At 50.3% G+C, this 27,166-nt stretch overlaps 1 protein-coding gene across 2 annotated transcripts in view; it reads right to left on the bottom strand.

Moving 5' to 3' along the window:
• FAM135B (family with sequence similarity 135 member B) overlaps positions 1 to 27,166 on the bottom strand; it is a 184,939-nt gene that overhangs the window by 108,486 nt on the left and 49,287 nt on the right. For both annotated transcript variants that reach the window (XM_081071184.1, XM_081071185.1), the window contains exon 2: positions 4,057 to 4,152. In XM_081071184.1, the coding sequence (XP_080927310.1) occupies positions 4,057 to 4,133 (77 nt within the window). In that variant the 5' untranslated portion in view covers positions 4,134 to 4,152. The remainder of the gene's footprint in view (positions 1 to 4,056; positions 4,153 to 27,166) is intronic.

The following is a 27,166-nucleotide window of genomic DNA, read 5'->3' as shown; positions in this document are numbered from 1 at the left end:
AGCAAAATTAATATAAGACTCTGTATTGTATTATATTATATTATATTATATTATATTATATTATATTATATTATATTATATTATATATTATATATTATATATTATATTATATTGTATTATATTACCCAGTCTTATAGTAAAATAAGACCAGGTCTTATATTAATTTTTGCTCCAAAAGACGCATTAGAGTTGATTGTCCAGGTAGGTCTTATTTTCGGGGAAACACGGTAATCCCCAACTCCTTTCAAAAGTGTGGGGATAGATGAAAAGCATCTCAACAAATTTCAATAACAGAAGTGAAAATAAAAAGGATTGTTTCTAATAGAACCAGACAAATCAATTAATTGATCTTGGGCAAGCAAAGATAATTGTATTTCTGAGTCTATTACGGCACATCAGGGCTCGCTGGCTGATTTCACAAGGAGCTGCCTCTCCCTGGACACTCGGCTGTGACGGGGAACGTCAGGGCATAAACACAAGCTGGCATTTTCTTTCAGGCATCACTTGACTTAGGACTCAACCAGTTTCCCCCTGGTAGAGAAAAAGCAAGTGAGTCTGTTCAAAGAGGATTTCCATCCTAACATTTTTATGATCATCCGATCTTTTCCATCAGGTCTGATCATGCTGGTTGTAGGTCATTTTTGCACAACTATTCTGTGGGCAGGACAGAATTTATCCATGAAATCATCTAACACCTCTGGGCAGAAAATCTCCTAAATGATATTGTAGAAAAGGCATGGAGTGAAGACAGGAGATGAATTTGAACCTCAAATAATGAAAAACTTCACTCAGAAAGAAAATCAGTTTGATGTAGATCTTGTCTGAATTAAGATTTACAAGTAAAATGAAATTTCACTTCCCAGGGCAAACCGTAGCTTCCATTCAGCTAACAACATTAGAAATGAGGGTTCATATTCTCATGAAGAGGTATAACTGAGTTATGAATATACTGATGACTCACAAATAGGCACATCATGAGTTTTAGGATTAGTTGCTCGCTTAAGTATTTATTTCCTCATGAGAAAATGATTGTAAACGAAATAAGATCTTCCCTCTGCTTTCTGACTCCCAGAACCCATGCTGGAAAGCGCAGAGTGTTCAGAAGTTCTTGAGCAGAAGGAACGTGCAAAAGAAGTGAAGGTCCGTCTCCCATTGGGGAAGAGGAGACGTCACAATCCCATGATGAAAGAAGAGGTCTGGGTCATTAACATCCGTATAATCACAAGTCTACCGAAGCCAGGCTGGGACAACTTCTATAATCCTCTTAGCCCCCTCCACTCCCCCCTTCTCTCTCTTCACCTCACTTTGGTCTTTCAGGTGGGCTCTGCTTCCTGACACCACTGAGCCATTCTGCTCCTGCCTTTCCAGCTCCTCTGCACGGCCAACTCCCACCCACCAGGTGACAGCTCTGTTGTGATCTCCTCCCAGGACACTTCTCTGACTCCCCACAGACTGCATGCCCCTGTTTCATAACTGTCTTTGTTACAGCACGTCCTTTTCTCTGTATGTATCTGTGTCCTTATTACTGGTAAACCTTTGAGGTCAGAGTCTCTCTCGTCTGTCTTCTTGTTTATAGAGCCCAATATAAAAGCACATGCTTCCATGTGTTTATAGCGATGGATGTGTGAGTGGATGACAGAATGAAACACTGAAGATAGGCTTGAGGAATAGGGAAAACAGGGACTCATAGAAACCAGGTTGGATACAGTAGGTAAGTGTCAATACACAGATGTGGTTTGGGAGAGTTTATGTTGGAGCTGGACTTGGCGGGGGTAGAAGTTTTACAGGAGCTGTTAGGAGCAGGAGGAGGGACGTGCACGGTCTGAGCACAGACAACAAATGGAAGCAGTTTAAGGTCAAACCGCACAGGCTTTGAGCACCAGGCTGAAGTGAGAGCCGATGGAAGCTGGGGGATTTTAAACAGGAAAGCAAGGTGGTCCCATTAGCCCTTTTGGGTAATAACTCCATCAGCAGTGTCACTGCTAACAGTAGGGACAATTTAGATGGCATACAGTAGATCCAGGCACCAGGCTAGCTGCTCGGTATATATTAATTACTGCCATTAACACTGTAACCCGTCAGGTGACCCCATGAGACAGACTCTGTCATCACCATCTTACAGGTGATAAGACGGTGACTCAGAATGTTTTAAAGAGACGTCTTCACATTCTCAGAGCTTCTAAGTGGCACAGCCTGGTTTCAAATTCAGGTCTGACCCCCACGCCAGGCTCCCTGCTTTCTTGTCAGGATGAGTCGGGATGCGAGGCCCAGGGGTGACGATTCATGATGTGTGCTGACTGGTGCAAAGAGGTGTTTTCCCTTTGAGAACCCACCTCTGTCAATATAGACTTTGGATTAAATGCAGGTTGACTGTTTACTCGGAGCAAACATCACCAAAAAGCACTATGTAATCTGGGACTAGAAAGACCATCCACAAATATAAATGTGCCAGAGGCAAGTAACTCTCGGGTCAGGGCAAATTCCGGTGCAGAAGTCTGAGTTCTGAATCCACGTGTTTCCAACACAGTTTTACAGCCAATCAAGAGAAGGCGTCTATGTGGCCAGACTGGGTAACAGTGCCCTGGGACACCTGGAGGGAGGAGGTACAAGGGGGCCTTTCCCATCAACTGAAGAAACCATGTGACACTTGGATGACCACAGTCAAACTCAGTCTGAGGAAGGGAACTCCCCTTCTTTTGCAACCCCACGCCTGATTTCTACTATGCCAAGGACCTACGGAGAACACATGTAATGATACATCCTCACACCCCAAATGGGCCAGCTTCCCCAAGTCCTACCTTCTTTCTCTCTAGTGCCGTCAGGAGATCATGCTCTTTCTTTCCCCACCCTGACCACGAGGCTTGGATTGAAGCCACCAGTTTCCCAGGGAGTGCCTGCTATATGCGGTTGTCACATGGCACCGTCAGCATGGCTCCGGAGGGACTCAGAGCAGACAAATGCTTGAGCATCAGAGAGCACGCCTGTCAGGAACTCCCCTGGCAGATGCAGAACACTGGCTGGCATCACACCCAGTCTGTAGACAGGACCCAGGGCGCTGGGGACTGCTACCCTCAAGGTCTTCCTGTGGATGGGATCTTAGAGAGCCTAGAACTCTCTCCAGACCTGAGAGGCCTAACTGCCTTCACCTAAATGATGGCCTGGCCCGCTTCAGGACGTAGGTGCCACGAGTCTGACCGTCAGGCATGTTTGATCATAAGACTATGTCCTCACCCACATCAAAATATGTCCCTAAGTGTCCTCTCTCCTCGACAACAGGAAATGCTAGCCCTAAGAATTGTATAGAGAGAGGGTACCAAAAAACTGTATACACATCTTAAGAAAGGAAATAACTGTATTAAAATTACACAGATGGCAACCACTTTGAGCACCTTTTGTAATTGCAGAAGGTAAACGTGACTTGTATTCATGTTTTGTTATCGGTATATATTGAGTAAGACAATTCTGGTCCATGTGTAGACGCTGTACGTAACCATCCCACTCCATTATCTGCGATGGCCCTGGGAGTCTGTCACGAGGACGTACTGAGATCCCATGGGGGATGTGCCCAATTCAGAGTGTATCCTCAACAACTGGAAGCAACGATATTTTCACGATGTATTTACCCAGGACATTGGAAATTCTCCGTTTCTGAGAGATCTAGGCATAGGTTTTACAATGTGTGGTTTGGAAAGATGGCCCCTACAAGTACGGAGCATACAAACACCATGTTATCAGAACTACACCAGCGTCATTTCCAGTGAGTTCACTTTCCTTTAACACTGACAGACAGGTTTAGTGCAAAGATCAAGTGGGAAGAGAGGAGGTAGAAGAAAGGGCAGGAGGAGGAGAAAATGAGCATCGTCTAGTCTCTGTCAACATATGGTTTATTTTTAAATGTGCTAAGGGTTTGGATCTTCCATTTGGCAGGAAAACTAATGGAAATCCCCTCCTGGGTAATCTGAAATTTCCCAGAGCCCGTGCTCATCCCCTCCCCGCCGCCAAGAGAAAAAAACATATACACATGCACACAATACACAAAGAGTGAAGCGTACTCACCCTCTCTGAAAGAGATCCACATTATAAAATTTATGTAGTTCTACAGAAAACTCAACTGTTCCTTGTACTTCAGACATGATCTTTTTGGTTCATTACCTGAAAAACAAGAGAGAAATGAACAGCTTGAGACCACATCAGCCAAACACAGAGCCTCTGAGCTTCTACAAGGGGAAATCAAACAGCGCTAATGTAGATGGACGAGGGTATCTGACAAACGGGACCATGACGTGTTCCCTGGATGTCGTCATTCATCACTCCTTTTATAGGAAGAGACACAGAGAGATGAAGTTACTTGCTTAATGTCACACAGCTCACGCCTAGAAGGACCCAGATGTCTTCATTCTACAGCTGCCTCGTCTACTGCCCTTTCCTATCTGTCAGTATCATGGAGGGGACAGCACCGCAGCTACGAGTCGGGCCAACAGATCCAGGGGAGCTCTCCCACTTTCTACCTGTGTGACCTTGAGCAAGTCACTTCGCTTCTCCCACCCTCAGCTCCCTCATCTGTAACAGGAAGGCTGGGAATCGCATATGACTCTGATAGACGATGGGAAGAGGAAATGAATTTGTCACACAGAGCACTTGGCACAGTTCCAGACAGACAGTAAATACTCAAAAAATGGTAGACACCATTAATAATGATTAATAACAATTGAAAATACGTTTTATCATTGTTACTATAAATACAGTCTATAGAGAGCTAAGGCGCCTAGGGGGTAAGGACATGAGGTTTTATACGTGGGAAGCAGGGGGACCAGGTACCATCGCAGGTCGACAGGAACCCCACTCAGCAGGTGCTAACTTTCCAAGCCAGGAGACCCTGGGGCCACTAACAACAGGGCTGGGTGGGGAAGCTGGGAGGGAACAAAATGAAAGTAGTCAAAAAAGCCTAGGACGAGAAACAAACCAAAAGGGAGATTCAAGACTGGATTTTCTGAGGATATGAAATCATCTAGATACCAGGGGTTTGGAGGAAGGGAAAGACACTAACTTTTATTAAGCACCTGCTATATTCCTGGTGCTGCATCAAGTATTTTATATAAGTTGCACGCTTTTGTCCAAGAAATTTTTTTTTGTGATAAAGGTTCTTGCCCCATATTGCAGGTAAGGAAAAAGATCAGAAACGCTCTCACCTGGAGCCACTTTCTGGCTCTAGAATGTTCTAGTGGAATGTACTTTGGTAAGTCTCCTCACTATTTCCAAGCCTCAGTTTACCACCATGTGCAATGGGGATGATACAAGCTCCCTAGGAAGATTCCCATGGGAATGGGACAGGAGGTAATGAAGCAGGTTCTTACGGAACCAGGAGGTTCTCAATAGGTGGTATAGCTGCAGCTAATGGGGTGACGCTGGGCCAGCTTCCAAGAAGAAAGCACAAGGGATTAACTGGGCCTTCACTGCATCTCAGCCCTGGCATGGATACCATCCAGGAAAACCTTCCGGAAGGTGCAGAAGTCCGCACACCAAATCAAAAGGCAGCAGACCCTAGGACCCAATCTCCATAAATCCTGCAACAGGGAATTTCAAGCTGTGGAGCCTGGCTCACAAAATGTGTTGAAAACCCACTTTCCCTAATGGGCCAGCCATCGAGGCGCACCCTGGGCCTGCCCTGCACATGGGAGCCAGTCAGTCGGACCTCCCACTAAATTTCAATTTCCAGCCTTTTCCAGTAAAAGCCAGAGGGAGGGGCCACAACATAAAGCCACTCTGTGCTTTGCTTTGTTACCCTATTCAAGAGCGAAGACTGCATGTTCCCCACTATCTCAGCACCGTACTTGGTCTCAGTTCTCGACAAACTGCAGAGCCTACAAAGCTACCTGACTCCGTGCTTGGGGCGATCAGCCTCCGTGGTCCCCAGACCCTCTGTGACCTCTGACCCTGGGGAAAGGTCATAGAAAGAGGGACAGAGGGAGAGAGCACCCACCCTGATGTCCCAGCCTACTGTATGTGCAGCTCTGCCGGGGGATTTCCACACATCATTCCACATACTCCTCAAAATCTTGCAGAGGTGGCTGGTATGGACCCCGATGCATCCAGGGGGGCACAGAAGCCACAGGGGGGAAGAACGCTGACCCAGGCACCCAGAGACGTTGGTTTGCAGCTCTGGCCCTTTCTGGCAGACTGGCTGAGACAGTGCTTTTCTGAGGAATTAATATTTAGAAGAAAAAGGATTTAATGCATGCAGAATATCGTTTTCTCCTGGCAAGATACACCCTACCCTCCTATCGTTCAGGGCCAATAGGACAGAGTCCTGAAACTTGGAGATGCAAACACCCTTTCCTCTTAAACACCACGGGATTCATTATAACCAACACCCGGGGAGTCAGTGAGAAAGATGAGCACGCATTGAAAATATCAAACACACATTGATGTTGCTTTCCTGGGGGGTAGGAGGGAAAACCTCGCTGTCTCTACAGCACTCCACACACAAAATCTAGAAGCACACGGCTTGTCCCACTCACGTTGGGTGACCATGACTCGTCACTAACCTCCCTGAGACACATCAGCCTTCTCTGTAAAATGGGAACCATAATTCCTTTTTCTTGGGTTGTTGTGAGAATCAAAAATGTTAGCACATGTAGAGGAGAGCCAGGCATATAATGAACCCCAATAAATGCTGGCTATTTTTAGTTTTATTACAGAGGCAGAACCAGGAGAAAGAATGGAATATCACACAGGGAAATTACAGCCTCTCTGGCTTTCATTCATTCAAAAAAATCTTTATTGAGAACCCCAAGACCTTCTCCACCCCAAGAGCCTTCCCTGTTCTGGGAGCTTTCTCACCAGCACAGCTGCTGGCTGGAGATAGGTTCATCTCATGAAGCAATGAACTTCCCATCATTGGGGTTGTCCAGGCAAAGAATGGGGTCCGACTTTTCTGGGATCTGGACCCCTGCCTTGTGTTTAAGTCACAATCAAATTCCCTTTCAGCCACAATGTTCTAAGATCCTATAATTGCCAGACGGGCCATGTTTATCTTTGATTGAAAAGGAAGGATTCTAAGATTCTGAGAGCCGAGGAGAGAACCAGCTTAGGACGTCACAGACCCCAACACAGATCCGATTGGAACCATGTAGTAAGTTACCTAATAAGTGACTTCGCCTCACTGAGACTATATTTCCACATCTGTACGTCAAGAGAAAACCTACCTAAGAGAATGCTATGTAATAGTGACTAATGAAAGAGATTGGTATACACTATGAAAATGTTCTTATTGTCAAGTGGGTCTTCTTAAAGTAATGAAGAGCAATTATCTGGAAAAGGTATGCATATGACGTATTCTTCCCTGAGGGAGGAAATGACTAGGAGATGTGTAAGGCCCTTGAAAACAGGGGCCGTGTCTATTTAGGGGTTCCTGAGCACTCCACAGCTGATACTGAGGCTGGTGCATGGCAGAGGTTCACAAACACGTGTGCAATTGATGAATAAAGGGGAATGGCACAAAGCACAGCTGGAGCCAGAGTGTGAAAGTGGGCGGGGGCAGATCCAACACAAAACACAACCTGAACTACTAAGCAGTCTGAAGAGCGGTGTGGGTTTGCTGGGAGGGGGCATGTGCTTTGTCATTGGAGACGTGCACAGACAGGCTGGCCAGGTGAGCCCTTATGGAACGCGTCCAGCCCTGAATTCTGGCACCAGGCTCTGAGAACAAGCTGTGACAAGAGCAGGCTGAGGTGTAGGGGACAGCACGGCCAGGATGTTAAACTAATCTCTCCACCCATGGCATGGGGGGACCACTCCCTGGGCAATCCAGCTTTCGTCAGTGTCTGGGGCCCTGGCCCGGCACATAAACAAACAGATCCCCGGGTCCGACACCCACACCTCCTAATGACACTCAGTGTGGGATCTAGGAATACTCACGCTGATGTGGGAACCCCTGAGGTACCCGCTTCTGATGCCACCTCTGGTGGGAAAACCACCCACGTAGCTAATACCCAGACCAGAGATCAGAGAAGTCCATCGGCCTCCCATTTTTGTGGCCCAAGGAGAACAAGAAATAGCGAGTGCTTCTTTTTCAGGAATCAAAGCCCTTTTCTTACAGAGCTACACAAAGTGCCCTGGATTTCTAAACTGCTATGTGGAAGGCAGCAATCTGAGTGGCATCTGGAATGGGGCCTCCACGGCAGTGCATGTGTGTGTGTGTGTGTGTGTGTGTGTGTGTGTGTGTGTAAGATAAACTGGCCAGGAGCTAGACACCTGCTTGACAATTTACTGCGAGTTATAAAACTCCCCAAGCCTAAGTTACCTCCTCTGCAAATCCAACTCAATAATTATTTACCCCCAGCGGGTAACAGAGAAGGTTGATGACAGATGTCAGTCCCAGGCCTCCCGTGACACCAAGAATAGTCATCAAGAATAACTGTGAATGTGTTTTAGTTGGTTGTCTGAATGCTTCATTCTGAATTTTCTTTTTATTTTCGTCACCAGAGTTCGTGGAACCTTTCCTTCTGCTTGCATGTGTCTTTCTCCAGCTTTAAGTGACTACTATGCAGAATTATGTATTCAGACACTCAAAACTGGGCAACATGGTGGAGGTGGGAGAGAATCCTGCTGTCCCTTCCAGAACCGTGGCCTGCCGCTCTCCGCCCCAGTACATAGATGACTCTCCACTCCTTACCCTGGGGACATCCACAGTGACATCAGAGCTGCAGCACATGCCACCATCTACCCATGTATCTGGGTGCCAACTGGCATCAGCTTTTATTCCTCCCTTCCCTTCACCACTGCTATGGTCTGAATATGTCCCCCAAGCTCCATATGTTAAAACTTTAACCGCCAAAGTAAAGTTATCAGAAGGTGGGGCCTTTGGGAAATTATTAAGCCAGGAGGGTTGAGCCCTCACGAGTGGGATTAGTGCCCTGATAAAAGAGAGCCCGGAGTGCAACCTAGACCCTTCTGCCACGTGAGGACACAACGAGAAGTCTGCGCCCCAGAAAACAACCCTCACCCAACCAGGCTGGCACCCTGATCGCAGCCTTCCTGCCTCCTGAAGTGTGAATAGAAAAAGCCTGGTGTACAAGCCACCCAGTGTGTGGTGGTCTGTGATAGCAGCTCCAACAGACTGAGACACCCCCAAAGACAGTCAGTCATTGATTCTCACCATCTTTAGCTCCTCAAGTCCAACACCTTCGCCCCATCTCCTGAGCCGCCACCCTGGTTGTCCTGGTCACCACCTTCTTCCCTAGACTGTCCTCCCACCTCCAGGCACCAGGTTTCATCCCTCCTCCCGTCACAGCGAAGCCTGAGCCCACCTCCCTTTGTTCTTACGACGTGATCTCTCCAGAATTCCACCTCTCCATGGGAATGGGGAGAACGTCGGTACATTAAGGGAGCCCCAAGGATTGAAGGTGAGCACGTACATAAACAACTTCAGACATGTCCTGGCAAACTAGCAATCGCCCTGATTAGTTTTATGTCCGCCTTCGACCCAGTTGGCAGGAATTCAAAAGGCCCCTCATGGGTTCCAGACCCAAAGCACCAGGCCTTCCGCCCTTCATTTTGGAGGTCCTGGGGTTCTGGAGGCCTGGGCTCCATGTGCATACCTGTCTGTACTGTTCACTGCCATAGTTCTAAAATGTGCAATTTGTTATCAACATCTTCTAAAATGTTTCAGAGCATTCTCAGTTGCCTCTGAGCAAATTCGTTAAAAATGTTAAGACGATTTTGGAGAAATACCACGATGCCAGTATCTTCGTTAGATACTGCTTGCAATCCAATCCTTTTACAAACATGTTTTCCTTTCAAATGAAATGTTTCTTTGAAAACATCAATCTTCAACGTGTGTGGCCTTGGAAAGATTACATGCGAAATCAAAGCGTGTCGATCTTAACACGCATCAGCATTTCCTTATGAAAAAGGCATGCAGAGTTAATGTGCTCAAGAGAGTATAAATCAAAGAATTCCAACATGGTGAGTGGGAAGGTTCTGGAAAGGACCGTCTCAAGCTACAGAGAAGAACAGAGAGGACAGAGAAGGGCTGCCAGAGCCTAACCCAGCAAGTTCATACTTGATCCCAGAACACCTGTCAGAATGCCCCATGTTCCCTGGGGTCTGAGAGAAGCAGCAAACGTCCTTAGAGGATGGCCTTAGCTCCATTCAGCAGTCACCTTCTGCCTGCACGCCACCCCCAGGCCACACCCCTCCAGAAAGCCAGTGTAATGAGGGAGATAACTGCAGTTTTCTGCCTGAGCACTGCAGGAGAATCTGCTCTGTATTCATGGAAAAAGATCTCATTAGGGATGAAAACTAGTATTTCTTCTTTGAGATGGGAGGATCGCCTCAGAGGCCAGCTTCTGTCGTGTGGTGAGAGCATCTCACCCACATCAGAATTTCCACCCTGGGGCTCACCTCTGTGTGGAGCCTTGGACAAGCCACGTGGCATCTCTGAGCCTCAGTGTTCACCTCTGGAATATGGGCTGACACTGTCCCTTCAGGGCAGTCGCTGAGGATCAAATGTGGGGCATCTCATGGAGGAGTTCCCTGTTTCAGCACACTGGGATCAGGCCCACGGAATGGCTCCAAGTGCCAGGGGCACACAGACAACCCAGCCACAGTCCTCTCACCACCAGGAGACAGATCAGAAAGGATGCAGTCAGGTCACAACGGGGGTCCCTGGGGACAAGTGCCGTGATATACAGATGCTCGGGGAAGACCAAAATACCCAGCGGTGAAGGCTATGACCACAAGGGCAGCCTGCCGGACACTGGCCAGCCCCTCGGTAGCTAAACAGCCTTGGGCAAGACCTTAGCCCCTCTGTGCCTCAGTTTCCCTCACAGGAAACTGCTTTGGAGCCTGGCACACGATAAATGTTTCATAGGTACACGCCGTTACAATAAGGAAGAAAACCTAAAACCAATTCTGTGGACACAGCAGGAAAGAAGCGACGACCAACCGCTGGCAGGCTGTGAGTTGCCCCAGGGTCTCCAGCTGTCAGGGGGCAGAGGGAAGGCAGAACTCAGGTTTCTGACTCTCATCCATCACAGCAAATGCAGGCCCAGACACTTGGCCCCCTGACATTTAAAAGCACTTTCTCTCCTTTGGTGTAGAATTCAACACTGGCTGTGTATGTGGGTTTGTTTTTTTCATAGCTGAAGACAATGCATGCAGAAGTGCCCCCACAACCCTTTTTCCTTTGGGGTTCTATGCCCCTCTTAGGAAGCATCTTAAAATGCAGATGTGAAGGCACATAAGGTTTCACAACCTCATAAAAGGATAACGGGTAATATCTATAAAGTTTCTTCCTATATTTTCTTCTAGGAGTTTTATGGTTTCAGATCTTACATTTCAGTCTTTAATCCATTTTGAATTTATTCTTGTATATGGTGTAAGGAGGTGGTCCAGCTTCATTTTCTTGCATGTGTCTGTCCAGGTTTCCCAGCACCATTTATTGAATAGACTGTCTTTTCCCCACCATAAATTATTGCTTCCATTGTCGTAGATTAGATGGGCATATAGACATGGATTTATTTCTGGACTCTCTATTCTGTTCCATTGATCGATGTATCTGTTTTTATGCCAGTACCATGCTGTTTTGATTACTGTAGCCTTGTAGTATAATTTGATGTCAGGTATCGTTATACCTCCCACTTTGTTCTTCTTTCTCAAGGTTGCCGAGGCGATCGGGGGTCTTTTTTGGTTCCATATAAATTTTAGGATTATATGTTCTATTTATGTGAAAAATGTCCTTGGTAGATAGCTAGGAATTGTGTTGAATCTGTATATTGCCTTAGAAACTGTGGTACATTTATACAATGGAGTATTACGCAGCCATAAAGAAGAGTGAAATCTTACCATTTGCAGCAACATGGATGGACCTAGAGAACATTATGCTAAGTGAAATAAGTCCGACAGAGAAAGACAAATATCATATGGTCTCACTTATATGTGGAATCTAAAGAAAAGAATAAATGAATGAACTAATCAGAAACAGTCTGAGAGACACAGAGGAAAAACTGAGGGTTGCTGGATGGGAAGGGGGATAGGGATGAGGGAGAAGGTGAGGGGACTAGAAAACAGTCGGTAACCACAAGATTGCCACGGGGTTATGAAAGTTAATTTGGGCAATGAAATCAATAATGTTGTAAAGATTTTGTAGGGTATCCGATGGACACTTGTCTCATTAGGGAAACCACCTCAGGTATGATGTAGATGCCTGATCACTGCACTGTACACCTGAAGCTGAAGCTGAACAATAGTGAATGTCAACTACAAGTTTATATATATGTTTATATATATATATAGTTACGAGATGCAGATGTCAGAGAAATAGTGGGTGAGGGGAGGGGGACTGTCACTGTGTGAGGGATAGAAATGAGAAACGTCTAGCCGTTACATTGTTTTGTACACCTGAAACTAATAAAAAAATGTTAAACAATAAAAAATAAAAGGATAACGGACTCGTGAACTTGGGCAGAGACAAGGAAACCAATGCCCCCTGCGGTTCTCAGCCGGAAGCCTTGCCTTTCCCCCAAAGCTGGAAGCTGGTGGCAGAACTCCAAACTCCGAAGTGAAGCCTGCAGCCAGACTGGGTGGCAATTCATCTCCCTTGCACACACTGAAACGCACACCCACACAAATAGACGCCTAAGTGCGCACAGACCCACGCTGTGAGCTGACCTCTTGAGAGAAGGCATGGAATCACGGGAGGGCGGGAGGGGCGGTGGCTTTGACTCTGCCAGACAAGGGTCACAACCTGCCAATTTTAGAGACTAGCTGGCTTATGTTAAACAAGCTGCAGCCCTCCCAGCCTCCCCTTCTGCAACCTTACAGTAGTAGCAGCCACTTTGCTGTGATTTTCTTTTTTCCTGATGGCCACTAATGCATATAGTTTTCAGCAACACTATGGGTGCTCAATAAACAACGGATAATGCCCATATTGGAATAACAAATACTAACAGTAAATTATATAGGAGAAGAGATAGATACACGTTGCAAAGAAGAGCGTAAATACCTGAAGACGTCCCCCTGAAGACGTCGGAGTGTTGGGGAAGCAGCAGGAGAGCCTGGGCTGAGCAGGCAGACAAAGGCACTGCGTTGTCAGGGAATGAGCTGGGCACTTTCCAGGGCCCAGTGTCAGGACGCAGGGCCGGGGGAGGCACTGGGTGAAGAGGGAGCTGGATGTAGAGTCAGGTCCCCGACTGGTCCCGGGGGACACAGAAGCCTAATTCAGTGCTGTCACTATGTCCCAGTCACTGAGGCGGGGGAGGTTTCTATGCTGTGACAGAAGTAACTCCCGTCGGAGGTAAGGGACGGACCTGCCCCTAAAGGCACTGGCTCCCTGCGCTGGGAAGAGCCCCCACGGGCCCCAGGTGCTCCCCAGAAACTGAGGGGAGCAAGCCTGGGGTAGACGTCCCTATGCGCCCTGCCAATCTCCAGCCTGGGACACCACACCATCTCATCTTAAGGTGCTGCTCCATTCAGATGTCTCAGGAGCATGTTGTTTGCACAGTGGCGTCCACCCAGTTCACGTGGAGTCCCAGGAAGACGTCAGTGGGTCCAGCATCAGCAGCTTCCTTCTTTAACCAGGTAATAACACCTCCTACATCGAAGCGTAGCAATTCACAGGGCCCTGTGACAGCCGCAGCCACTCTCATCACAGACACAGACATGTGAGGCCCAAAGAGGGCAGTGGCCTGCCCGCTGTCACAGAGAGAGTGCCCTCAGGACCCCCTCACCCCACCTCCACTCCAGTGATCTCTGCATTGCCGGTGGTCAAATTTTCACATCATGGTTCCATCTGATCACTGAAGGGGCCCCAAGCGGTAAGAAACAAAAGAAAACAAACAAACACATGAACAAACGGGGAATGACATCAGCGGTGTCTGTACAGGGAGTGGGAATGGAAGCGGACGCAGCCAAGAGTCGTCAGGACTCGTGTGGAGCTCACAGGAAGCTCAGGGATCACACAGCTCAGGCCCCTCCTATTGGGGCTGAGGAAACAGGACGTGCAGGTGGCTTTGGGGCTGTCTCGAGGTCACGGAGCCATCTGACAGAACAGAGAGAAGAGCCCCGACGAGAGCTCAGGTGCCTCGGTCCTTAGAGTGTGACGCTGTCAGACTTGGCACAAACAGCGCCGCCCCTGCTGCAGGGGCAGCCAGCTGTCAGACTCCGCGCCCTCTTCTCGCACGGTGTCAGCCACCGCTCCAGCAGAACCTCCGCGCACAGCCTCATCAGAGCGTCCCGCTCCTCTGAACACGGCCGAGCTTTGCTCAAGCTGTACCTTCGCTGGGATGGCCCACCTTTCACCTCCCCACCCGATGTGCCCCCAAGCTTGAATGTCCAGTGCAGCTCCTCCAGGAAGCTCTTCCGGATAGGCCACCCTCCCACACAAGCCTCCGCCCTGCTGGGTGTGCCCCAAAACTGCCCCGCGCATGGTATGTTCTGGAAGCACATCTCTCTCTCAGGTTAGGCTGTGAGGTCCTTAAAGGAAGGACAGCCACCAAGGTCCGCAGAAAACACGACAGAGAACAGTATGCAGTCACACGTGTGGGATGAGCAAGAGAAAGAATGAACAAACACCGGAGAAAAGCAGGCGTGAATGAACGGATGAGCTCTGCCTCCAGGCAAATACGAAGTTGGCCTGAGAGCGTGGAGCCTGCCCGTGCGTAGGCCTTTGAGACCGAAATGACTACACCGCTCGTGTTTTCACTGCAAGCCTGAGCTCACTGTGTCCTCTGTGTGTGTGTCTACAGAGGGGAAAGCACGCGGGCACCACGCATCATGGCTGCGGGGATCCCGCGGGGACGCCAGCATGCGGGGGAGGGGTGCCGTCACTGATGGCGTCCCCACCACAGAGGGACACTCTATTTATCCTTCCTGAAGCCACAGCATAAACAGGGGAGGAGGTGAAAGCAAGCTGCGAGGCCGCCACAGAATGAGTCAAGCTGGCATTTCAGACGTGTTATCTGTCGGTGCCTTGGCCACGCAGCGATAAGGTTCGGTGTCGCATGCATCTGTCACTAGCTTCCCAAGTGTGACAGTGACTCAGTCTTCATCTGCGTTCCCACGCTGACAACCCACACGTTCTCCAAGCCCCACCGTCCACCTCCCCCCACACGCGTGGGCAGCTGTCCTCCCAGGGCCCCTCTCGGCTGAAACAGAAAGCCCAGTCTGGACAAGATGGGGGGCAACTGTCACCACCTGCACTGGGCATGAGGGAGACCTGGATGCGTAAGACAGGAGCTGAGGAAAGGGAAACGAGACAGCAGGTCATTATCATACACCCTTGCAAGTGCGCAATGGGCGACTCAGGCAGCCTGTCACAGGACCCGGGGGCGGCCTGCTCGTCTCCTCATCCGTGTTAGCGGTGGAGGGAGAGGAGATCGCCCGACAGCACCCGCCCCTCTGCAGGCTGAGCCCGTGGAAAACGCGATCCCCAAGCAGACCTATCACCCTTCACCTGTCGGACTTAACCGTATGCAAAGTGTTATGTGACACTGAGGGATGAGAGTGGAGAACAGTCCACATAAACACTGCAGTACAGACAGGACGAGCATTACGGAGCTGGCTGGGGCGGGCGGGCGTGCATGGAGCAGCACCAGACTTTCTAAGGGGCCACACCTGAGCTGGACCCAGGCCTCACAGGGTCTGTACCTCTGCACCTCCCTCCAGCCTCCCAGAGCCCCCCGACTCCCAGCACTGCTCAGGCCCCCTCGTGCTCTGTGGGTCAGGGAGAAGGGGGTCTGTGCAGGAAGCTGGAGAGAGATGATGGATGGATGGATGGACGGACGGACGGATGGATGACAGAGAGAGATGCAGTCGTAAATGTGTCCACTCTCCACCCACCGCCCTCTCTCGTCTCTTTGGCTGCTCTCCCCCCGGCCCCACAGATGGCAGACAGAGATGAAGTGGGTGAAGCTGCCAAGAGACCAGCTCCTCCAAGGCCCATTAGACTTGGACCAGGTCAGGCCCGCAAGCTGCTGCCACAGAGTGGGCTCCCAGCTCTCAGAGCGCCCACCACGTGCCAGCCAGACCCAGGGTGGGCTCTCCAAACCGTGTGTGTGTGTGTGTGTGTGTGTGTGTGTATTCAAGTGTTGGGACAACTGTGATACAGGATACATCATCATTTTATTTCATATAATCTTCAAAATCTAACCTAACACATCATATATATGTATACATCTCCAACTATACATACACGTATCACTCAGTACATACATATATGTATATATACATTGTGTGTGTGTGTGAGAGAGAGAGAGAGGTATAACTATACGTCCGCTGTTCAGACTCGGTGACGGGACCAGGGAGGGCGTGGGGAGGTGGCCTTTCCCTCTGTCCCCTTGCACAGCACTGCAGCGCAGTACACAAGCAGAGCCGAGCACTGGGAGTGTCACACATGGAAGGGGAACCGCTGCCCTTCCGAGACACGCTCTGTGGAACACCAGGGCACCCACCAGCGCTACCGAGAAGCAGAGCCCTGGACACACAGAGGAAGGGTCACCCCAGAGCGACTTTCCACAGAGCGGGGCTCTCCAACAGGGGTCTGGATGGATAAGACGGGGTGCAGGGTAGTGGGGGCGGCAGAGCCACCCCAACCAGAGGGCCACCCGCTCCCAAGCTGCAGGATCTCCCTCCCGGCTCCTCCCTACCACACACCTGGTCAGCCCCCATCTCCTGCTGACCTCCTTTCTGCTCTTGGACCCACAGGGGTTGGTGAGATGCTGGCTGACCCACTTTACAGATGAGGACCTAGAGCCCCAAACTCCCCAAGACTGGCCCCTCCCTCAACCCACCTCCAGCTCCCTCCCCCCACCCCACCCACCTCATTCTACCTGCCAGCACCACAGCAATCCCACTGGCTTCCAGAACCTTCAAGCAATTTCCTAGTTCTCACCTCCCTAGCTCTCTGCACAGACTCCTCCTGGCCCTTGACTCGAGGAGTTCACATGCCAGCTGCCCTCTGAAACCAAGAAGGCCAGCAGCTTGACCCGTGTCATCTCTTAGTCACAGCCACTGGGCTGTAACGATCACATTAGCTAGTATTTACTGGGTGCTCCCCATGTGCCGGGCCCCCTCCTAAGATTTTTATATAAATAGTTAAATCCTCACCACAACCCCACCATTACCATCCCCATTTTACAGATACGGCACAGACAGGTTAAGCAACTTGGCTGAAGGTCACACAGCTCAGGAAGCAGCTAAACCCTGATTCTACCCACGGCAGTCTGGCTGTGGTCTCAGCTTCTCCCCTCTAAGCTCTGTGCCTCCAGCAGGCACTGCCCAGGGCGGGAGGACGCCCATCTGTCTCACTGGCCCCAGCACCTGGCTCAGACGGCAGCACAGGGGACTGGTGAGCAGGGCTGACTACTAATTGCTAATGCATTCATGGATTGGAATTGGTTAGCACATACAAAACCCTCTCACACCGAATGTCACACACTCAGATGAGGCTTGGAATTTAACCATCTCGTTTGAATAAATGTTTGCCTTTCCAGTCTTTGCAAATGTCTCTGCAAACTGTTCTTCCATCTTCTGGCCCCAGGCCCAGGAGTCCCTCCCGCCCAAAGGGAGCTGGCACGGACCTCGGACCCTCGTACCTCGTACCTCGGCCTGCTCCAGGGAACTCACTAGGCCAGAAGACTAAGTGGCACTTCTCTGTGTGTTTGGACACTAACTAATTAGAGTAATTCACACTAAAGTGTGAATGAAGCCAACGGCTGGAGGGGAGCCAGAAGGAATGCATTTTAAAGCAGGAGCTGAGGAAATGCTGTGTCTGTTACATGCGCCCAAGCTTTCTGAAACTCAGGCCCACCGTCCAGCCCTCACCCTCTCCTTGAACTCATAGAGCCAAGTCTGTCTGCTGTCCGCTCACATGGGATTTTTCGGAGCCAACATGGGAACAGAATAGTTCTTTGGATGGACCTAAGTGAGAATCCTGCCATCTTCATGTTCTGTGACCTCACTTAGCTTCTCACCTCTAAAACGGGTCTGTGGGGGATGATATCACCCCAACACAGTCCTGGCACAAACAGAGCTCGGTGTGCTCTGTGTTGGTTTCTCTTCCCCATGTCAACCTCTCTACCCGTCTTTTCCAACCCTCCCAGGCTTCTGGGAAGGAATGAGAAATAACTTCCCAGACTGTTCTGAATAGGTGCTTCTTCCCCAAAGAATCTCAGGGTCAACTGAGTTTGGGAGTCACCAGACAAACAAGGTCAATTCTTGACCTTGCAGGACTTCTCAGAGGCTTCAATATGCTGGTATTTGGTGTAAGTCTCCAAGGTGGGAGTACAAGCTACGGCACTGACTTAGCCCCCCTAGGCCCCCATTTCAGGAGTGTGCTTTGTGGCATGAGCCGTGCGATCCTTCAACAGTAAATGGACTTCCTGAAACTCAGCTTACAGCCTGGAGGGGCAGATGTACTAGCAGAAAATCCCTTTCCCTGAAACAAGCATTGTTATTTACGTGTGGGGAACGTCCTCATGGAAGTGGAACCTCAGTGGCCCCAGGCTGGAACCCTCAGGCAGCTGGCTTTCCAGCCTCTGCTGAGCACATGACTAGCACCCAGCTCCCAGCTGCTGTTCTTCGCATTATCTCTGATGCCCAGAGAGCAGAGTGGTATGTACCACAAAATAAGCATGCACGTAATACTGCTGCTGAACGGACGGAGGGATCAGTGGACGGACGGATGGACCGACGGGGGGAATGACGTAAGTGCCAAAGTTCTGTGCAAGGATTTCTAACACCCGGATCCCCCATGAGCACACCACGTAGTGACCCAGCCACCTACCCTCTGGGCCTCAGTCCCCTCATTTATGAAGTGGGGAGTTGGCCACCACGGGCCCAGCAGGTGACATGGTGGAGACGGATGGCCGTGTGACAGACCAAACACCAGTATCCCTGAGTCCCCTGGACTGTAACGCTTCAGCAAAGGGGCCTGGGGCTGCCCCATCTTTTTCCCAACAGAAGACAGACGTCTTACTTTCTAGGGGAAATCTGATATTGATTGTTGGAAATTAATTTAGTAATTTTCAAAACCCTCTCCAATCCAAACAAAGCCCATCTGTGGGGTGTGTTTGTCCCAAGGGCCAGCCGCTCATGAGCTATGGCCCAGATAATAACGAGCCAGGGTTTAGGCAGCAGCTGCCACGTGCCAGGAGTTGGGCTACGTGCTTTCCGGCGTCATCTCACTCAAGCTCCCACCCGTTCCGTGACTGGTTCCTAATATTATCCCCATCTTACAGATGAGGAAATAGAGACTCAGGGAAGCTAAGTAACCCCCATCCTCAGAGAATACAGGTGGAGGAGGGTGAGCTGGAGACCCTCCTTCTGTGAATGGCACACACTCATGGGGCCCCTGCCATGTTCTGTCCTTGGCACCTGTTCTCGCCCACTCAGCGCCACAGCAGCCCTGCGAGGGTCAGAGTTCCTATCTAAGGGGTGACCTCACTCAGGTTCAGACTGGCCACGATGCCCCAGGCCCCAGCACCACAGACTGGTGGAGACAGTGCCCAGCTCAGATCTGTGCCACTGAAACCATCAGCGCTAGAGTTAGGCTGCCAGCGGTTTGTTTACATGCAAGGAAATGGTGCTTCATGCAAGCTCCTGAGAGCTGGGGTGGGGTGGCACGCACCGCCATTGAAGGCAAATCATTTAACTAATGGGGATGGGGACGATTAGGTCACGCGTGTCCTTTTCCAAGACCTTCATTGCGCTGATTTCTCTGCCTTTCTCCACCCCACCCTTTTAAGCCACCCCCCGCTGACCCTGTGGGACATTAATGACTTTGCCCATCTCCAGCTGCCCCTGCCTGCGAGGGAAGCAGGCCCTGCATCCCAAGTGCTAATTATCCAATAAGACTGCAGTTACATTAATTATATTTAAATGTCTCCACTTGTACAATAAATGTGCCTGCGCAGCCCTGCCATTATATTTGCCCTCTCGCCCCCCTCATGGTTTCGGGGTCCTCTGAGAATTCCCCTGCAGAACCGCCAGCCCCAAAATAGAAGGAGCCCGGCAGGAGAGGCTGCACCTGCTGGGTTAGCAGGGAAGGTCTCCTACTTTGCATTGCAGATGTGCTCCACTCAGAGGCAGGCAGAGAGCCTGGAAAACCAAAGGAGCTCTGGGGGATGGGGAAAAACTGATGGTCCCAGACACCTGGCTGCATCCAGGCTCTGCCACTCCCCACCTGCATGCTGCCACCTCACCTCTCCTGTTAGAGATTCAGTCCTGTTCGTAATAGATTCCAGGGTTTACATGTGAGCTGCCTGAGGGTGACGCTCACCTTCCTAGGTCCCAGTGGGTTTCCTCGGATGCAGGTCTCACACAGCACTTACTGAGCATGTATTATGGGCCAAATACTATGCTTGGCACTGGGCACGGGAACATGAAAGACAACTGTTAACTCGGTACTTTGGGGGCAGAAAGCAGAACCAGTCTGGACTCAAAAATGACCTTGCTTTAACTGTCTCCTGCTGAACAAAGAAATTGGGCGGATGATTTAACTTTGCAGGGCCTCGTTTTCGTTATCTGCAAAATGAGACTCATAGTTCGTTTCTTCATATGCCCGTGATGATTAAAATAATGACGCAAAATCCCCGCCATCACCTGGGTCACAGCCTGTCCTCCTGCCGATACCCTGTAAACGGGGCTCAGGGCTTCAGGATCTCAACCTCAGCCTCTCTGGAGTGAATTCATGCCATTCATGTCCTGTTCATGGACCTCAGTTTACCCATCTGCTCAATGAAAGGGCCGCTCTGATCCCTGGAAAGACTGTGGGCTTTGGGGTCAGACTGGACTCACTTTCCATCTGGCCTTGGGCCGCGGACCCTCTTCGGGCCCCTTTCACGACTGTCCCCCCACCCCAGAACCATATGCCCTTGACCGTGAGTCTCTAATGGAAACACAGTGGCCTGCACGTGACAGGCTCTGCAAACATTTAGTGAATAAAGGAAGGAAAGGGATGCAATGAGAAGACCGCTAGCCAGTTCACAGCTTTGCTGTAAAGACCACATGAAACAGTGTAAATTCCTTCTTGATGCTGTTCAGGCTCCATGGGATCTACTGAGCTCCCAGGACACAGGGACGGGGTGGGGAGAAGAGGGGCGTGGGGCATGAGGGAGCAGTGCACTGCGTCCTTTCTCCCCTGCAGCCAAGGCCAGCCTGACACACTGTTAGAGAACGTTCGGAAATAAGCAAGTATGGGCGCATTCATTTCTGTACTTAAAGTTCACAGCTACTTTGCATGTGATAGCCATTAATGGAGGAGAAACCGAAGCACATGGGGGAGCACCGATCTCCCCCAAGCCTCCGCCCTGGTCGCCTGACCACATCCACAGCTGCAGAGCCACTGGCTCTGCCCTTCCCATTCCCTGTCCTGAAAACACATGCAGCTGCAGAGCAGGGCCCATCGTGTGGCCCTCTGCTTGGGTTGTCCCCAGGTCCCACCTGCTTCTGCTCCAAGGGACACGCATGCCCCTCACTTTTACCCATAGACCAGGTGTGCTCCTTCAGTCACATGACCAGAGGATCCAAGGAAACAGATGAAACATGTATAACACGCGGTGTTCTTGGCTGGCTGTCCCACGTCCTGGCTAACCTGTGCCGAGCGGTGGTGTGCAGGCCCCCTTGGTGAAGAGCAGACCAGTCCTGTTAACCACCCAACCCGGGCAACCACCCCGTCCGGAGCTGCCCAAGGACTAAATGACCTGCCTCAGTAGATTCAGACTCCACGGGGCCCAGCTTTGTGACAGATGGAATGTTTCCAAGAATTCTGGAGCCAGACGGCCAGTGCACAAAATCTACCCAACAGCGCGGATGGACCTCGAAAACGTTCTGCTACACAAAAGAAGCCAGCCGCCAAAGGCCATGCATTGTATACGCCTGCTCTTAGGAAATGTTCAACACAGGGAAATCCAGAGAGCCAGGTGTCCGTGGTTTCCAGGGACCCTGGGGAGAGGTACCAGTGAGCGACTGCTACATGGGCTCAGGGTATCCTTTAGGGGCAGTGTGAACGTCTGGAAGGAGATCAAGGTGGTGGTAACACACCACTCTGAACTGTACACCGCCGATTGTCCATTTTATGTGACGTGAGTTTCACCTCCATTAAAACATATGCAATCTCCAATATCACACATGCTTTTATGAGGTGACTCACAACGTCTCAGGAGATCAGGAAAACCACATGAAACTACTTCATTCTGAAAAAGAAAGGAGCTATTATGATTTCATTTTAGGTCTTAGCTCTCACTTCCAGGCTGCCTGCCGCTCCTTGAGTTCTAATTCTTGGCTTCAGCTCTCCAGATTAAGTCTCCATCTCTCACAAGACACAGCTCCAGGAGAGACGCCGAGTTCACGTCCCTGGAAGCTTTTCCTCTGAAGGCCACACACCCTGGGGTCTTTCAGCCTCAGAGAATAAGGTGTTGCCACCCCTGTTCATCACGGCCCCGACACACCTGGAAGGAAGGCTCACTGTCCCTGGAGGTCGCCTCCCCTGGACACTGCACCTGTCCTTACAGCCTAAGGAAGTGCACACACACCAGCCTCTGATGTGTTTGCAGGTCTTTGGCCAGGGAGGTAGAGCTTCTCCTGCACAGAAACCTCAGTCAGCTCCCTGAGCGTAGACTCAGGGAGGCCCGGGTTCTGCATCTCCGCTCTCCCAGGACTGCGACGAGGGGTGAGCTGCTTCACACCTCTGTGACATGGGGGCCTTGCCACCACGCAGCACCCACCAGGGCTGAGGGCAGTCACAGCACAGACCCTCCCCGGCGGGGGCGCCTTGGGTCCACAGAGGTGAAAGGGCCTAGAGCAGAGAGGAGGTGCTGAAGAGATTTCCAAGGGTATCAGGGTGCATTTCTAACCAAAAGGATGCTGCTAAAAATAGCAGTTCTTCTAGGGATGCTTTCAGATTAAATCTGCTCAATTTACATGTCAAAACCTTACTACCTTCCTTCTGCAGCCCTGCAGACCTCAGGCCACCTGGAACAGAGGCTCACACAGCGTGGATGACAGAGCCCTAGGGTTTAATAGAAACCACCCAAGTTCAGAGACCTCAGACCGCGGGTCCGGCGGGTCGACCTGCAGACCCAACTGCAGGGCTGGAGTGGAGCCCTGATGTGGGGATAATGCTGCAGACATTAGAGGTTCCTGCTGGAAGCGCTGGGTGGGGGAGGGGTGGTGCAGGGAAAGGACAGACGGTGGAGGACAGTCCCTCACAGTGGGGGTCTCTCATCACTTTTAAGGCAGCATGTTGATGTAATGCTTGTAAACCCATGATTTAAAGATGTTCAAAGCAGCTAGAGAAAATACGCTATCCGGATGTCAGTGGCCAGACCCCAAGACAAAGGAGTGAAAATGCCTGTTCTTTCATGGGAGCTTAGTCCCTCCCCGAGCTGGTCCTGCCTCCAGCCTCTATTTCTCCTAACTCAGAATCTGGTAAATTCTCAGCAGACTCTTGCTCAAAGATTTACTAGGCGACTAGCAGACAGCTGGTTAGCAGACAGCTGGTTAGCAAACAGCTGGTTAGCAGCACTTGAACCCAGGCCTCGGGACCTTTAGACTCAGTCTCCTCATTAATAAAAGGATCATAGGAGTAATAGTGATAATTTTTTTTAAATACCAGTTTGGGACTCTCATTGCATGGCAGCACCTTAATTAATCCTGTGCCCTTATTTTCCGGGGACCGTTCCCGGGAACAACTGGTGTCCCAGCAGAATTAGTGACGGGGGACAACAGTGCCCCCATTCACTCTCAGTGTGGCCAGTGGTGAACAGCACAGCATACGACCACCCTGTCCATAGCAGCGCTTGCTGATGTACCTTGTTACTTCTGCCCTTTTGCTCATGGAGCGACGGAGGCTCAGACGGATGAATTATTTTAGCTAAGTGGCAGAGCGAGTTCAAATCTAGTTCATCTAAAATAGAGGCTGAGCTCTAATCTCTCCCCAACCATTTCCTCAATGAGGCATTTGCAGATGGTGTCAGGGGAGGGGAGAGGCATTCCTTAGCATCCCTGAAGAAGGGACTCAGGGGGACTACATGGGTGGGGCTCAGGGGCTCTACCACCCCCACTGTGAACAGACCAAGCCCCTTCTATTGATTTTATAGAGGACTCACTCGGGCGCACAAAATGATTTCATTTATTTCTGTATCACCAGTGCCTAAAACAAGGATGAGTACACTGGCCCCCATCAACGCTTATCGAATGAAGGAATGAATGAATGAATGAACTATAGTCACTACCTGATAACTTCCCAGGCTGACAGCTACTTTGAAGGTGACTGATACAGAATTGGTGGTGACCGATGATATTCACATCAAAATTCACTACCAACATATTCATGTCAGAACCATCCAACCCCACCTTCAGAGAGCACAACTTACACATACAACAAAAAGCCCTCATTACAGACGGAGTCCAGAGCTCACCTGGCCTCGCAGGTCAAAAGTGTATCCTTCACAAGGTTATAAATGATGGGTAATTTCAGTGGACGGTTTTCTCCTTAAAGTTGGCCTTTAACTGGCACGTATCCTCTCTGACCCCCACCCCCCAGCGCCTGCTTGTGTATCCCTTTTGCACGTCCAAGGCACAGATAACTGACGCCTCATTCACTTACTTGTCTTCGCCTTTACACCAGAAGCCTCAGGAAGGAGGTTTCATTCCTAGCTATTCCCCAGGGGCCTGCAGAATACTTGGCACCATGTAAAGTTTTAATACATGTCAGATGGGTGAACGGGTGATCGGGGTGAAGGAGTCCCCTGTGCTGGATCTCTCTGGAACCTGGGCTGTACGTTTTCTGGAAGCATGGCACTGCTCGGCTGGGCTTCCACCCAAGGCCAAAAGGAAGCCCAGCTCAGATGGGGTAGAAGTCAAACGTCCCAGACCAGGAGACATGAAGGAAACCCCTCAGCCACTGCCCCAGGGCCTTGTCTGGAAGGGCAGACTGCCGGCTCTCAGGTCTGGAATGGCTGGGGAGGAGTATGCAGAGCCAGGGAGCGGGGACTGGGTGGCAGGCCAGAGTCCGGTCATTCCCGTAGGTTAATGCCCCCCTGTCTCCCCTGGTTTATCCCAGTCTCACCCTCCACCCACCATCTTTGGATCGAAGTGGGAGGAAGGAAGAGTGTGAGGAGGAGGACGGGGAGAGATGAGTCAGGAAAAAAATAGGTCAGCCGCCTCCTCTTCTGCAAAACCCCAAACGTGGAAGGAGCTGCCTGGTGCAACCTGAGGAATCCCCTCTAACCCCTCAGTACACTGTTGCTCAGCCTGGTTGAAACCCACCCAAGACAGGGATGACCGTTTTACCCTTGGGCTACCCATAGACTCACCCCACACTCACGGGAGAAAACTCCCCCTAATTGTAGGCGACTCCAGATCCCAGGCTCTAATATGCCCCGTACATGGGGTCGTGTTCCAGGAAACCGGAAAGTATGACCAACACACTGCTTTCGACGAAGAGGTGAAACACTGGCAGACTATTTATAGTTTATTGTCTAAAGTTTGGTGACTTCACAGAAACCAAACCACCAGCCATTTCAATGCTTTTGGTAGCATACAGTGCAGTATGCTTAACGAGCAACTTAGAAATTCAGAAAACTCACAGAATGTGTGGGGTCCAAAAGTAGCACCCACAGCGATGAAACTGAGCATTTACGTACAATAGTATGAACCTGGACACTCTTTGATATGAAATGTTAGTTGGCGTTGTATCAAAAGAGGTTTCCATGTTCAACCAAACTGTGGCAGAACTGGGTTAAGCAGATGGCAAGACCGCAGGACTTCTCAGAGCCTTTGATGTGATTCTCGTAATTCCTTCTGTGACACTCCAAGCAGATCTAATGCAGAATCGCTCTCCGCCTTCCCTGATGAAAAGTTTCTGAACCTTGGTTGTCTCTTTAGCAATCCCTACCCTGCAGCTAAAGACAGCAGTGGCAGAACCAGGAAAACTCAAGCAAGCCCACAGGGGGCATGTGGCACTCATGCGGCCTTGCTTCCCTGACTAGTGACAGCCACAAGCTTGAAAGGATCCCATCTGCATACCAGTCCAGGATCTGAGCCACATGCCGGCCCCAGGGATGTTTTCTCATCTATTTCCCCAGACTTCAGCAAAAAGAAAGAAAAATGGCCTGTAAGACCAGCTGACACAGCAGTAGGACCCGGAAAGCCAGAGCTGAGTCTTTCTAGCTAATGCAGTATTTTCCTGTAGAGAGAGTGACTGATGGCATTTCCTTTCTCAAGAGCCTGGTGATGAAGTGACTGATGGGCAGGAACATTATCTCTGGGTAACACATTGTAGGGTGAAGTGATGGGAGCAAGAAGGTCTTCACGGAAAGTATCAGCACTCTGGGGGCAGGCATGATTTCCTGGGAAAGCACAGTCAGCTGGCTTACAGAGGGTTACTGAGTGCCTACTATGTGCCTGTCCTGGTTTTTGTGTACAAGAAAGAGGGAGGGGGGAGGAGGAGGGGGAGGGGAGAGAGAAGGGAGAGAGGGAAGGGGGAGGAGCGGGAGAGGGAGGGAGAGGCGACGGGGAGAGAGGTGTTCCCCATTGAAGGGATTCAGCTCCAGAAAAAAAGCTACGTTTCCTATAAATATGAGCTGGTGAGCTATGTCACTAAGAGCAATGGGCCTCACCCAGGAGCTGGCCCAGAGCAGCTGTCCCCTAAGTAGCAGTTCCTTTCCATGATGTTGCACTCACCCTGACCTTCCTACAATGCTCCACAGATCGTCATTTAGCTATCTGCAGTGACAATGACAAAGGATTTAATCATAGAGTCTTTTCCCAGCAGGGAACTTGCCAGGCCAGCTCCCTCATATAGACTTTGGGAACTGAAACCCAGGGAGGTGAAGACACAGCGAGGCAGCAGCAGAGGCAGGGCTGGGACCCGAGTCTCTCAAATCCAAGCCTGACTTCCTTCCATTCCCCACACAGTTTCCCGAGGAACAGGGCTAACGATGACTTTGCAGGCGGTCATCGGTGATTCAAGTGGCTGAAGACAGAAGGACAAGAATCAGCTAATTAGTACAAAGAGCTAATTAAGAGGACACGGCCCCAAGGGGAATCCTATTACTCTCCAGAGTCCAAGATGAGTGACAGTGACATAGTAACTATTTTTCCTGCAATCCCTCAGCTCCCCTTGGGCCCATCTCCTGAAACACGGCTTCACCCACTTCCTCCT

Source organism: Rhinolophus hipposideros (assembly GCF_964194185.1).
Source record: "Rhinolophus hipposideros genome assembly, chromosome: 13".
NCBI lineage: Eukaryota > Metazoa > Chordata > Mammalia > Chiroptera > Rhinolophidae > Rhinolophus > Rhinolophus hipposideros.
This window is presented reverse-complemented; position numbering and strand designations above follow the sequence as displayed.